Source organism: Felis catus, chromosome B4, assembly GCF_018350175.1.
Source record: "Felis catus isolate Fca126 chromosome B4, F.catus_Fca126_mat1.0, whole genome shotgun sequence".
Taxonomy (NCBI): Eukaryota; Metazoa; Chordata; class Mammalia; order Carnivora; family Felidae; genus Felis; species Felis catus.
The window spans coordinates 121,561,607-121,575,166 of NC_058374.1; the positions used below are offsets into that span (position 1 = coordinate 121,561,607).

General features: G+C 36.6%; 1 protein-coding gene and 1 long non-coding RNA gene across 6 annotated transcripts in view; one reads left to right on the forward strand and one right to left on the reverse strand.

Moving 5' to 3' along the window:
- The window catches only part of ANO4 (anoctamin 4), a 416,845-nt gene extending 404,611 nt beyond the window's left edge, over positions 1-12,234 (forward strand). For all 5 annotated transcript variants that reach the window (XM_045062224.1, XM_023257365.2, XM_023257364.2 and 2 more), the window contains 3 exons: positions 7,373-7,478; positions 9,022-9,217; positions 11,473-12,234. In XM_045062224.1, coding sequence (XP_044918159.1) covers positions 7,373-7,478; positions 9,022-9,213 — 298 coding nt within the window. In that variant the 3' untranslated portion in view covers positions 9,214-9,217; positions 11,473-12,234. The remainder of the gene's footprint in view (positions 1-7,372; positions 7,479-9,021; positions 9,218-11,472) is intronic.
- The window catches only part of LOC123386705, a 39,346-nt gene that overhangs the window by 10,494 nt on the left and 15,292 nt on the right, over positions 1-13,560 (reverse strand). Inside the window, exon 2 of the long non-coding RNA XR_006601008.1 lies at positions 7,768-7,855. This is a non-coding gene — a long non-coding RNA (uncharacterized LOC123386705). The remainder of the gene's footprint in view (positions 1-7,767; positions 7,856-13,560) is intronic.

Sequence of the window (13,560 nt, forward strand, 5' to 3'; positions counted from 1 at the left end):
GAAATCATCAACAACATGAAAAGACAACCTGCTTACTGGAAAGATATTTGCCAATCATATCTGATAAGGGGGTAATATCCAAAATATACAAAGAACACATACAATGGAAAAAATGAACAATTCAACTTAAAAATGGGTAGAGAACCTAAATAGACATTTTTCTGGAGAATACATACAGCTAGCCAAAAGGTACATGAAAAGCCAGTCAACATCACTAATGATCAGGGAAATGCAAACCAAACCACAATGAGATAGCACTTCACAGTTGTCTTTTTAATAATAGCCATTCTAATAAGAAATAAGTTTTGGAATGCATGTATAGGAAAAGGAACCCTTGTGCACTGGGCCGGTGAGAATGTAAATTGGTACAGCTACTATGGAAATAGTATGGAGGTTCCTCAAAAAACAAAAAATAGAAATTCATATGATCCAGCAATTCTTCTTCCAAGTATTATCCAAACACTAACTCAAAAAGATACCTGTTCCCTCATGTTTATTGTAGCATAGTCAAGACAATACCAGACTGCAAAAACAACCTAAGTGCCCATTCATGAATGAATGAGTAAAGAAAATGTGATACACATATATACACACAAGAATATTCTTCAGCCATAAAATAGAAGGAAATCCTGACTTTTATGGATACCATGGATGGACCCTGAGGACATTATACTAAATGAAATAAGTCATATAGGGAAAAACAAATACTGTATGATCTCACTTATATGTAGAATCAAAACAAAACAAAAAACTCAAACTCATACAGTCAAATAACATGTTAGTAATTACCAAAGCAAAATTTGTGAATATAGTCAAAAGATACAAACTTCCAGTTATAAAATAAATCTTGAGATGTAATACACAACATGGTGACCATAGTTAATAATACTGTATTTCAAATCTTAAATTTGCTAGAAGAGTAGATCTTAAAAGTTCTCATTATAGGAAAAAATAATTTTTCATAATAAAAAAAGGTGAAACCCAGAATGGAATGTAGAAGTACTTTTATCCAAACTGAATGAACTTGAGCTTTGTTTTTCAAGAACTTACATGGTTAGACAAGTTGAAAGAAAATAAAGAAATGACCAATATGTGAAAATATATCTAAACATGCACTACATAGAACAACCACAATATATTCATACTAGGGTCTGTTTTATAGCAATGGAAATAAATAGGCAACAGCATGGATGAATCTTAGTAGCCATGGTAGAAAAAAAAAGAAAAAAAGCCTCAGAAGACTGCATACACTATACTATCCTTTCTAGAAAATTCAATACCAAAACTAAACAGTATAATATTCAGACAAATATGAATGAATGAATATACATACAAACATTTGTTAATGATAAGAATAAAATTCAGGATAAGGAAAGCAAGGGGATGAGGAAAAGGAGGAATACAGAGGGTAAGATAAGTTCCTGATAATGTTTTAAGTCTTGTGTTGCATGGTGGATTTATGAGAGTTCATCATATTGTTAAGGTATTAAATAAATATAGAAAAAACACAAATGGGCCAATGAGTTTTCTTATAAATTGAGATATAGGAGTAGGACAATTCTGTGTATCTAATGTCAAAAATAATGTTATATGGAAACGCAAAGGATGAAGAATTGTCAAGATACTTTTGAATAATGAAGGGGAGATGTACTTTACATTAGAAATAGTATAAAATTTTAGTAATTAGTGTAGTGATGTCACAGAATCAAATAGAAAATGGAATAGAATTGAGAACTCAAAGATATAATCACAAAATAACGCTATATGATTTCATTTATACAGAGTTCAAAGCAGACGAAAACTAAGCACTGTTTTATTTAGGAACACTTGAACAAGTAGTACAACTATAGAGAAAAGAAGAAAATTAAATAGCAGTTACCTTTCAGGGTGTCTGGGATTGACAATGAGGCATTTGTAAGCCCCTGACCATGCTCTAGGTCTTACCTTGGATGGGGTTACATGAAGTTCACTATCATTCTTTCAAATGTACATACACTTTTACATTTTTAAAAAATGGGAACGAATTAACTATACCTGGCACTAGGAAAAAAAATATGCTTGCAAGCCAATAATCCATTTCCTGAGAAACAAAAGCAGCTTTACAGAATGCACTAACTTGTCAAAAGGGAACATCCTGCCTTTCCCACATGTAAAACTGAAGCCAAGAAATTACAAGTGTTACTTTCTGAAAACAACTGTGACTCACTCAAAAAAATTCCTCCAAACATTAATGCTCCTGGACCACTTAATGTCTTTGAAGATACTAAATTAAGATTAGAGCAGTAAAACATTGATTCAATTAGCTTTGAAACTTGGCTTTCTGTCTGTTTCTACAGCAGGGCCAGGAAAGTGTTTTCTTTGCACAAGTAAGTAAACATGTAGTCTGTCATTTGGCAAATCAAATAAACAGCACTACATCAAAAAACAGAGACATGGGGCACAAATGACATCTGAGCATCTCTCAGACCTCTGCCTCATTGAAAAGACCAGTGGGATCAGGAGTAGGCTGGCACATCAACTGAGAGCTCCCCTTGAAACAGTCATCTGCAAACTCATACAAGAAAAGAGGGAGAATCCAAAATATTAGGGCCTGGTGAGATAAAGAGACCCTAATTGTGTTACCAGGGAAAACTGATGTCTAGAGAAGCTTCCTGAATTTCCCAAGATCATAAAGTCAGGCAGACCCCAAACTTGGTATCAGTGTGCTTTTCAGTACAGAGTTTTGGAGATAGCTGTGGGCAGTGAAGCAGATGACAGCCAAATTCATTAGCACCACTGCATCTTAATTGCCTTAGGGTAGCAATAAGGAATTTTCTAGAGAGAAACTTGACTGTGATACAATAGCTTAAAAGAGTAGGAAGGCCAGAAACCTGCTGCTTCTGAAAAGTGAAACTTTTAAAAATTTCATACGTCCTAAGAACAAGAATCAGAAGTTAAGTGCCAGTGTGGGAACATCGCAATCCTTTGGACACATATTAGCAGAGCTCTGTGATAGATCCACAAATGGATGTATCCTAGACAGAGGCAGAGCAAATAGATGCATATTCTCAACAACTGGATCTCTATATAGAAATTACCTCAAATATTCCCATCTCACCATAGCCATGAGTATAAGTGTTTTCTAAATATTAAAAATGTAAGGAATGTTAATTTTTAAAATATAAAAATCTACAAATTAAAATTTAAGACCACCACCTAGAAACAAGTGTTTTCATTTTTGCATATTGCAGTAGTCATCCCTTATCTGAGGGAGATACATTCCAAGACCCAAATGGATGCCTGAAATTGTGGATGGTACCAAACCCTATATACACTATGTTTTTCCTATATATACATACATACATACATACATACATACATGAGAAAGTTTAATTTATAAAGTAGTCACAGTAAGATGAATAACTAATAACAATTATCACAATATACTGTAAGAAAAATTATGTGAATGTGGTCTCTATGAAAATACAACATTGTACTTGCCATTCTTCTTGTGATAATGTGAAGTAAAAATGCCTATGTGATGAGATGAATTGAGGCAAATGACATAGGCATGGTGACCTAGCATTAGGCTCCTATTGACATTGCGACAATAGTCAGCAACAGGATCCTCTCCCTCCTGACTGTGGTAGGGAGGATGTGGTAACTGAAACCATGGAAAACGAAACAGCAGAATGGGGGTGGGGTAAAACTACTTGCATATATGTACAATTTTATAAATAGTCATGTTTGATAATCATCTTTGGGTCATAAAAAAGTATTTCATCTTTCTAGTTTTCATGCTTATATTTAATGAATGGTTATATTTGATGTATAAATGAATTCACTTAATACTACCAAACTTGTAGCATAAATTTAAGAATGATACATCTATATTGTGGTTTTGGGAACAGTCAAGGGAAAACCATAATTTTCCACACAACGAATTTACAAGAGATATGGGGAGGAAAAGATTTATTAAAATTCCTCAAATGAAAAGCTGAACACGGTCTGAGAAGCTAGGAGATAGAGCAGTCACAATGAAGGGCACCAGTTAAGAGCAGAACAGAGGCATAAATAGGAAGGGGAGCAGTGGGTTCTGAAAAGAATTTTGTTTTAGCAAATGCTGTTGTGTAAAAGGTTTAAGGAGTTAGGGTGATTCTTGAAACAATTCAGTTTCCCTCCTTTTATAAATATACTTTTGTCTAATAACCATATGTATAATAAAAAGCATACTGCCATTTTTCTTCTAGAAAGATTAGTCCATGCAAACTTTTAGTCCCCAATAAATTGGACCTTTGACAGAAACTATTTATGTAATCATATATTAGAAAAAAGGTGTTTTAGACAATGACCAATCCTCATCATTACAGAGAGAACCAACAGCTTGAAGGCACTAGTAGATTCATTCTTAAGTTCAGCACCAGATACTCATCATAAACATAATTTTACTGACAAAACAATTGTAATACATTATTATATACCATAGACAGTAATGATAATTAATATGATAATTGTGATAATAGTGACAGCTCATTTTTGTAGTCTTTGCTTCTTTTCAAAGATATTCTGCACACATCTTTTGGGACGAGCACTGAGTGTTGTATGGAAACCAATTTGACAATAAATTTAATATATTTAAATTAAAAAAAAGGAAAGATTATGGAGCCACCAAAGTGTGCAGGAAGCCAACATGAATATGAGGAAATTCATGAACAAATCTGCCCAAATGTGTTTATAAATGATTAAGTTTATGAATAAAATGATATGGTTATGGAAAAAAAAAGATATTCTGCATAGAACAAAAATACATACATAGATCAATGGAACAGGATAGACAGTCCAAAAATAAACCCACACCTATATGGTCAATCTATGAAAAAGGGGACAAGACATACAATAGGGAAAAGGTAGTCCTTTCAACAAATGGTGTTGGGAAAATTGGACAGCTACATGCAAAAGAATAAAACTGGACTACTTTTTTTTTTTTAAAGAGTGTGAGTGTGAGCAGGGGAAAGGGGGCAGAAGGGGGGGGGAGGGGGAGAGAGAGAGAGAGAGAGAGAGAGAGAGAATATCTTAAGCAGGCTCCATGCTCAGCACAGAGCCTGATGGAGGGCTTGATCCCACAACACTGGGATCATGACCTGAGCTGAAATCAAGAGTCAGACACTCAACCAACTGAGCCACCCAGGTGCCCTGGACCACTTTCTTATACCATACACAAAAATAAATTCAGAATGCTTTAAAGACCTAAATGTAAGACTGGAAACTATAAAAATCCTAGAGGAAAACATGGGCAGTATTCTCTTGGACATCAGGAATAGCAAAATATTTATGGGTAGGTGTCCTCAGGCAAGGGAAACAAAAGCAAAAATAAAGTAGTGGGACTACACCAAAATAAAAAGCTTCTACACAGCAAAAGAAATCATCAACAAAACTAAAAGGCAACCTAGTAAATGGGAGTGGATACTTGCAATTGATACAGCTGATAAGGGGTTAATATCCAAACTATATAAAGAATTTCTGTAACTCAACACCAGAAAACAATCATATTAAAAAATAGAGTACCTGAATAGCCATTTTCCCAAAGAAGACACACCAGTGGCCAACAGATAGTACTAATAATCATCAGGGAAATACAACAAAATCACAATGAGATACCACCTCACATCAGCCAGAATGGCTAGTATCAAAAAGACAACAAGTGTTGGCGGAGGATGTGGAGAAAAGAGAATCCACATGCACTGTTAGTGGGAATGTAAATTGGTGCAATCACTGTGGGAAACATTATGGAGGTTCCTCAAAAAATTAGATATATGATATAATCCAGTAATTCTACTACTATGTATTTACCTAAAGAAAATGAAAATGCAGATTCAACAAAAATACATGCACTCCCATATTTATTGAAGCATTATTCACAATAGCTAAGGTATGGAAGCAACCCAAGTATCTACCGATAGATAAACGGTGAAAGAAGAGGTGGTTTATATGTGTATAATGGAATATCAGCCACAAAAAGAATAAGATCTTGCCATTTGTGGCAACATAGATGGACGTAGACGGTATTATGCTAGGTGAAATAAGTCAGAAAAAGATAAATATCATATGATTTCACTTATACATGGAATTTAAAAAGCAAAACAAATGAACAAAAAACCAGACTCTTAAACACAGAGAACAAACTGCTGATTGTCAGAGGGGTGGTGGGTAGGATAGATAATGGAGATTAAGAGATATAGACCTCCAGTTACAAAATAAATAAATCCTGTGATGAAAAGTACAGCACAGGGAATATCGTCAATGTTTAATAACATTGTATGATGACAAATGGTGACAATACTTATTGTGATGAGCACTGAGTAATGTATAGAATTGTCAAATCAATATAACATCTAATATAAACTAATATAACATCATCTGTCAATTATACTTAATTTTAAGAACAGATACCCTGCATAGGAATTATCTTGTATTCTCACACATAAGTTAGTGCTGATCTTGAGGTTAGGTACTATCCAGGTTAGGAGTCTAGATGATCATAACTTTTACTGAGACAATGGAATTTGGTACGTTTACATACAGAACTGTTAGAAGAACTAGCACTTCCAGATCTTTACACATTTCTAGAGCTAATGAAAAGAATACTGGGCTCAAGACTAATGAAAACTCTATAATATTGAGAGTCATTTTTCTGTTTCCCCACCTGTCATTACAGCAAAGATAAAATGGAGTTACATGGATTTAAGTTCTTAGGACCAGTGCCTTGCTTCTAGTAGGTACTCAACATATATTTGTGGAATTTGATGCTGATTCATAAGTTATAGTCGGAGCATATGTTGGGAAGGACTCTATTGTCAAGTGGGAGAAATCCAGTATAAACTGACTTAAAAAGTCATTGGTTCAGGTAACTGGGAGGTTGGCAGGATGATACATTAGTAATGGCTAAATCTCAAGCCTCCAGCAGTGTCAACCAACACAATGCCTCTCTCCTGGCTCTGAGTTGTTCAAATTACCATTCCCAAAGAATCTCTCTCCACATAGTCTGTGATAGCAGCAGCTCCAGGCTTTTACCCTCTGTGGACGTAGCGATAATTCGCTAAATGACCATTCTAGCAGAAGTCCTGGTGAAGATTCTCACTGATCATCTTTTGAGCTGGAGTCAGGGTAGGGGGTGAACCCTGCCTAACCCACATGGATAATTTCCCAGAGGAGAGGAGATATTCTTTTACAAGAAGAAGAAAGGATGGGCAAGTAAAGTGACAAATGTCTAGAAGAGAGAAACTTTTTAAACCATCTGTCATGAATGAGGACTACATAGTGGGAATGGATGAGATATGGGAGTCAGGAAAATCATAGCTTGGAATGTAACATTCATTCTCCTATATATTTATAGATACCGAGACTACCGTGACCCTCCTCATTCACTGGTGCCCTATGGCTACACACTGCAGTTCTGGCACGTCCTAGCAGCTCGATTGGCTTTTATCATTGTGTTTGAGGTATCTTCTCTTAACCAATTCCTTTACTACCTTTGCCATAATGAAGTAACTGAGAATAATGCATAAATGCAACTGTGAGAACTTTCAATGTGATTACAGATGTTCAGAAGTATTAGAGTAATATTATATAGCCTATTTTTTAAATCTTTTTTACCTTGAGTTGTTCAAGAAATAATTGAAAGTCCATTGTTGATTGTTAATGGATAAACCAGAAATCATTAGTCCTAATACTCTAGGGCCATTGTTCTTCAACTTTAGGAAAATTGTAGGTTTTATTATCACTACTCACAGAGATTCAGATACATCAGGTCTGTAATTTGCTTTTCACAAGCTCTCCAAGATGATTCTTCCTGATGTAGGTGTTCAAAGACTATAGTCTGGAAAACATTGAACTGGGTATTATACAAGTGGTAGCCTCTGGTTGTGTGTCATCATGACATTATATTTAAGACACAAATAAGTATTCATTACTTGGACTGAGGGGCAAAGAGAGAGAGGGAGACACAGAATCCAAAGCAGACTCCAGGCTCTGAGCTGTCAGCACAAAGCCCAACATGGGGCTCAAACTCATAAATGGTGAGATCATGACCTGAGCCGAAGTCAGACACTTAACCAACTGAGCCACCCAGATGCCCCAAATCATTTGTATTTCTATGACTATACTTACAAGTGGAAATTTGATACCCATTTGTATATGTTAAAAGCCAGATTAAAGAAAAACCAAGACTGCCTCTTGGCTTGGACTGGAAGTTTCCTATACCTCTTTTTCATTTGTTTTTTTCTTCACTCCAGGAAACTAAGAGAAGACAAGTTGTTCTTCCCTGGGAATTCACTTATCAATGACTCAGTCCCTCTTTAAAGTTTTTAATCCTTTAGAATTATGAAAGCCTTTAAATTATTATCTGGTACTTTGCTGATAATCCTCATATAGGCAAATAGAAATGACAGTGATTCTAGAGTTTCCGCTATTAGTAAGTCAGGTAAAGAATTTGTGGCAGTTTACCGGAAAAAAGTTTCTTCCTGAAATGATCACTTCCCTTAGGCCTACTGATAATTCTTACAATTAAAATTTGCAAAGCAAATTTAGCAATTTGTATTTGCAAATTGTATTTTCTTATAGTTTTCACAATAATGCCGATCTTACACATGAGTAAATTGAAGCTCAGAGTGACTTATTCTCAGCTAAACAAACAGCTTGTAAGTAATAAAAGCTACAGAGCCAAGATTCAACCCTAGGTTTTCTGATTCCACAGTATATGTACTTCTGGCTCTCCTTTGCATTCTCTGGCCACTGGTTCTCCACATTCTTTCCTTATTCCTTTTCTCATTCCCTATGAAGTCTCATCAGACCAAGTTCGGTCCTCACTTATCCCTATGGTCGTCTTTCCTCACACACACCTCCCTTGACCTCATTCCACTTTCCAGACACTTGAGAGGCTCCATGTCCCTGGAGTGAGAGGCATTCTTGCACCAATTCCCAGAGCTCTTTCCACTAAGGATGGGCAATAAACCTAACTTGTTGTATTCTCCTTTATGTTTTTAGCATCTCGTGTTTTGTATAAAGCACCTCATTTCATATCTGATCCCAGACCTCCCAAAAGATCTAAGGGATCGAATGAGAAGAGAGAAATACTTGATTCAAGAGATGATGTATGAAGCAGAACTGGAGCGTCTCCAGAAGGAACGAAAGGAGAGGAAGAAAAATGGAAAAGCACACCACAATGAGTGGCCATGACCAGGTAGGTGAGAGGTGTGCTCATGGTCTGAAACCTCTCCTTGGGTTGAAGTTAGTGCTTTAAACTCCTTGAGTCAAAGCTTGCCATCACTCTACTGATATGAGTCAAACTCCTTAGAAGCTTCTCAAGCCAGTTTATTTCTTAATTGCACAATTTAACTTTATCTTCCATTTGCACATAATTCCTGCAACTCTTCTCTACCTCCATGACACTCTTGGCCTGGTAGTCAAGGTCTTTATGAGTTGGCCTTATTATTCTCTGAAATAAACCTTCTTTTCTGCCTTCTACTCCTGTTTGGCAGTTCTCTTTAAACAGAAAAGAGTCCTGTTGCCTTAGGGATATTAAAGTCACCTTTTTATCTCACCCAAGATGGCCCTTCCTCCGTCACCCACTTATTGTTTCCTTCCAGGATGGTCCATGTCACACCATACCCTCTAGTAAGTTTTCCCCAGACTTATCAGCCTGCTGAGACTCGCTTCTTAGAAACTTCTCCGGTTATTGCATCATTACTACGTGTATTGACCTATATATTGAACTGTATTATTTATGATTTTCAAATAGTTATCAGGCTTCCCCAGCACAATTGTAAGCATCTTTAGGAATGGTATCTCTATGGATGGTAATTTTATTCTTCCAACTAGTTAGTATAGCATTAAGCACATGGCACCCATTAAATGCAATTCAGTGAATAAAGGAGGTGGATTAAGGCTAAAAGCATTGTAAGACAGTTTCATAATGTTTCCACATATCTTATCAGAAAGTTTTCCTGGGACCTTCTCTCAGGTAAGTCAATTATTGGCTGTGTGTCCTTGGACAACTCAGTTCACCTCTGGGCCTCAGTTTCCTCACAAATGAAATGATTAGATGAGCTCTCAGTTTTGGTACTCTGTAAATCTAATATTATAGCATTTCTTTTGCCTTCCTCACCCTCATTTCTCCCCCTCCACTTGTTTGAAGACTAACTTTGAAAACATTTTTCAAAATTTTGCCTCCAAAGAAAAATGAGATATACAGGGGGAAAAAAGTATGTTTTTCATTTTTCATATTGATTACGATGTAGACAATATCTACAGGGATATTTGTTGTTCAGCTAGTGAAGTTGTGTTGCCCCAGATCTGTGTTAAGAGTCTAGGAGGTTATTTTGAGTTGGATATGAAGGTGGACTTAGAGGAAATCACCCAGACCCCAGGCCCACAAGGATAATAGTATATAGATATTGAACAATGCCCCTCCCTCAATTCCAAAGTAGGTCTTGGTTTCACTAAAAGTAAGACATTTTTTGCAACGTAATAATTTTGCCATTTCCTAGATTTGCCATCTGACTATGCGACTTTGGGAAAATTGCCTACTTTTTCTGAGCCTGTTTATTTGACAGAACTAATATGCAGCTCAAATAAGGCAATGTATGTGAGACATGTAGGAAACAATAAAGTGCTACAGAATACTACACGGGATTTGTATTGTTAAACGTTGTGTTATGCTCCACCAGATTCTAGACCTGGCTTTTCCATTCTCTGTACGACCTGGAATGGAATATTCATGTGGATTTGATTTCCACATTTACAAAAGTAAAGAAGTTGGACTGAACAATACTTTAAGAGTCTATCCAGTTTTTAATATTACACTGTATGTTAACTAACTAGAATTTAATTTAAGAACTTAAAAAGAAAATAAAAATAAAAAAAGAGCCTATCCAGTTTTAATGCTCTGGGATTCTAGAATTTGTTCCAAGCCCCATTCTGATCACCTCTTCTCTGGCTCTGGTCAGCCTTCAAAGGAAAATGGCTGACTATCCAGATGGCTTTGTTTAGGGTAGGAGGCAGACATTAGTGAAGAGAATTGCTCCCAGGAGCTCCAGTAGCCAAGACCAAGGTGCAGTAAGCAGCATTACCTACACTTCTAGGGGCTGCACTGGGCTATAAGGCTAGTAACCAATTGGGAGTTTTTTCTGGCCTCATCATTATGGGTTGCTTTCTCCCCAGAGGCCATTTCTAATTTTTGCTTGAAAGCATAGTATTTGTCTGTCTTATTCCTCCAACAGTTGGCAGGATGTCACCTTGCTTCAGACTGCCTTTCTGACTCAGTCTGTTCATCTGTAAAGCAGACACAATAATGTTTATACCATACCTGACTCAGTTTGGGGTTGCAAATTCTTTCAATGCCTTTGATTCATGGTGAGTACAAATAAACCATTGCACACCGTGTTCTTAAGCCATTGTGTGTACATGGGGTTTCAATGCCTTCTTTCTTCTTTCTAGGTAACAGTTCATTTCCAAGCCAAGGACCTGAAACCTGTTTACTTCTCCCAGCTGTGCAAAAGCACATTCAAGTGAATGACTAAAATGCAACCGCAGTGCATGTCGCAGACATTGGCAGCAGCAGGGGAGTCAGCACCCTTAAAGGACTACCTGGGAAATCATGCTGCTGTGAAATCACGTTGCAGCACACAATTGCTCTCTATCCATAGACCATTCTTGACCAAGCAAGCATGCACATCATGGGCAGTTACATTCTCAAGTTTTTAAAACCAAGGGGAACTTGTATACTGGGCCTGTTTTTCAGCCTGTTTGCTACCTTTTTTGCATTCTGTCCCATGTGAATTTTACAGACACTGGGCTAATAAGGGTATTCAGACACCTGGACACACATTCCTAGAATGTCATTATATGGTCCTAATTCCACGTCACTGAATGATACAGACAAGACCCTGTTTACAACTTTTTCTTTTTTTTTAATTTCAGATCTTTCTGAGGAGATTATTATATATGACATATCTATAGCTATGTGTATGGCCATAGATGTATTTCTGTGTGTACATATGTATAGTCATGTATTCTTACATATGTACATACAAATACAGAGATATATAAAGTACATAGAAATTCCTTACTTGTAAATAGCCAAAGGGTACTGACATGAATGACAAATTTTCACATTTAAATAGTCATCAACATGAAGCCATGTTTAATGCTTGTATAATGTGATGCAATAAAATTTAAAATAAATTTATGCACATGGAATATTTTCAGTTGGGTCTTCTGAAATTCTGTCATATTTTTTTCTCATAGAATAAGAGAAATTAGAGTGAGATCTTTAAAGGAAGGTTTATTACTCCCACACACTCCTGAGAAATCACTTCAGACAGAGTACATTTTTTTTTCCATCTTGTTTCTAGGCTACTTTTTTAGAATATCAAGCCAACTAATTAGAGATCTCTCAGAAGAACTTGGAAAATATCATTGACATAACTTTGTTGAGGAAATATGAAACATAGCCAATGACACTTACGTATGATGTTTTAAATGCCCTGATTAATTTGGTCTGCTAATCTTTGGAAGAGGCCATACATCTGTTTAAAAAAAAAAAAAAGGGTTTCTAAACAATGCCTGTTGTGGTTAACTCTTTTCTAAAGAGAGCAGAACCTGCCCTTGAACTATGTTATCATCTTGCCTATGTGAGTTAAGGAGATGAAATGCTCCCATTACCAGGTCCATCAAACACTGTCCTAGTTTAGATATGTATTCACGTAAGCCGGTTGATTCCCAAAGACCTTAGGTGTTTTCTTAGCCTATATAGTACCAGCAGTCAGAGTGGCATTGGACAGGGTAGAACTTCAACCATTTCTTAGTTTTCTCTATGACCTGATGTTCCTGGGAGTGAAGTCCTAACCCTAGCAGGGCCTAAACTAAGGAGATACACTTTATGGAAACTGAGACAAAAAGCCATTGAAAGAGTTTTCTTTTCCATCACTGGCTGAGAAGTCTGTGAACTTTTTCACAGCAGCCCCAGGGAAAAGGAATTTCCATGAAAAGTCTCCAGAGATGAAATGCAAAGAGATTCCAATAAGACAACTTGCCATACTGACTCAGCTTGTCACTTTTGTTCAGTATGCCTGAAGCTCCACCCCAAGCATCATGGCCCAATAAATCCTTGGGGCAGGTAGAACAGTGGGGGCAAAGAATTGTGAGTTCCTCTTTGGGTTTGGAATGGGCCATGAACAGTCACAGCTAGGCAGAGGATTACCAAAGGCACTGATCAGGATAAAGAAGTAAACATTTATTAAGTGCAACTTTCTCCCTGGTCTGAGCATAAACTGAACTTAACTCCGTGACCAAAACCTTTTTCTGCCTGTGGTGTCCTGCCTTTGCTATTCCAAGTGTTTCTGTCAATCACAATTCCTGATTCCCTGTTTGGGGTACAAGGAAAATGTGGTGAATATCTTAAGATGTCTTTAGGCTTGTAGGGAGGAGGAAGGCAAAGAAAGAGAAGAGAATTTCTGATGTACTTAATAAGAAATCAAGTGTTAGGAATAACATCACCAAATTGGAGACATAGGTTCCTCTCTT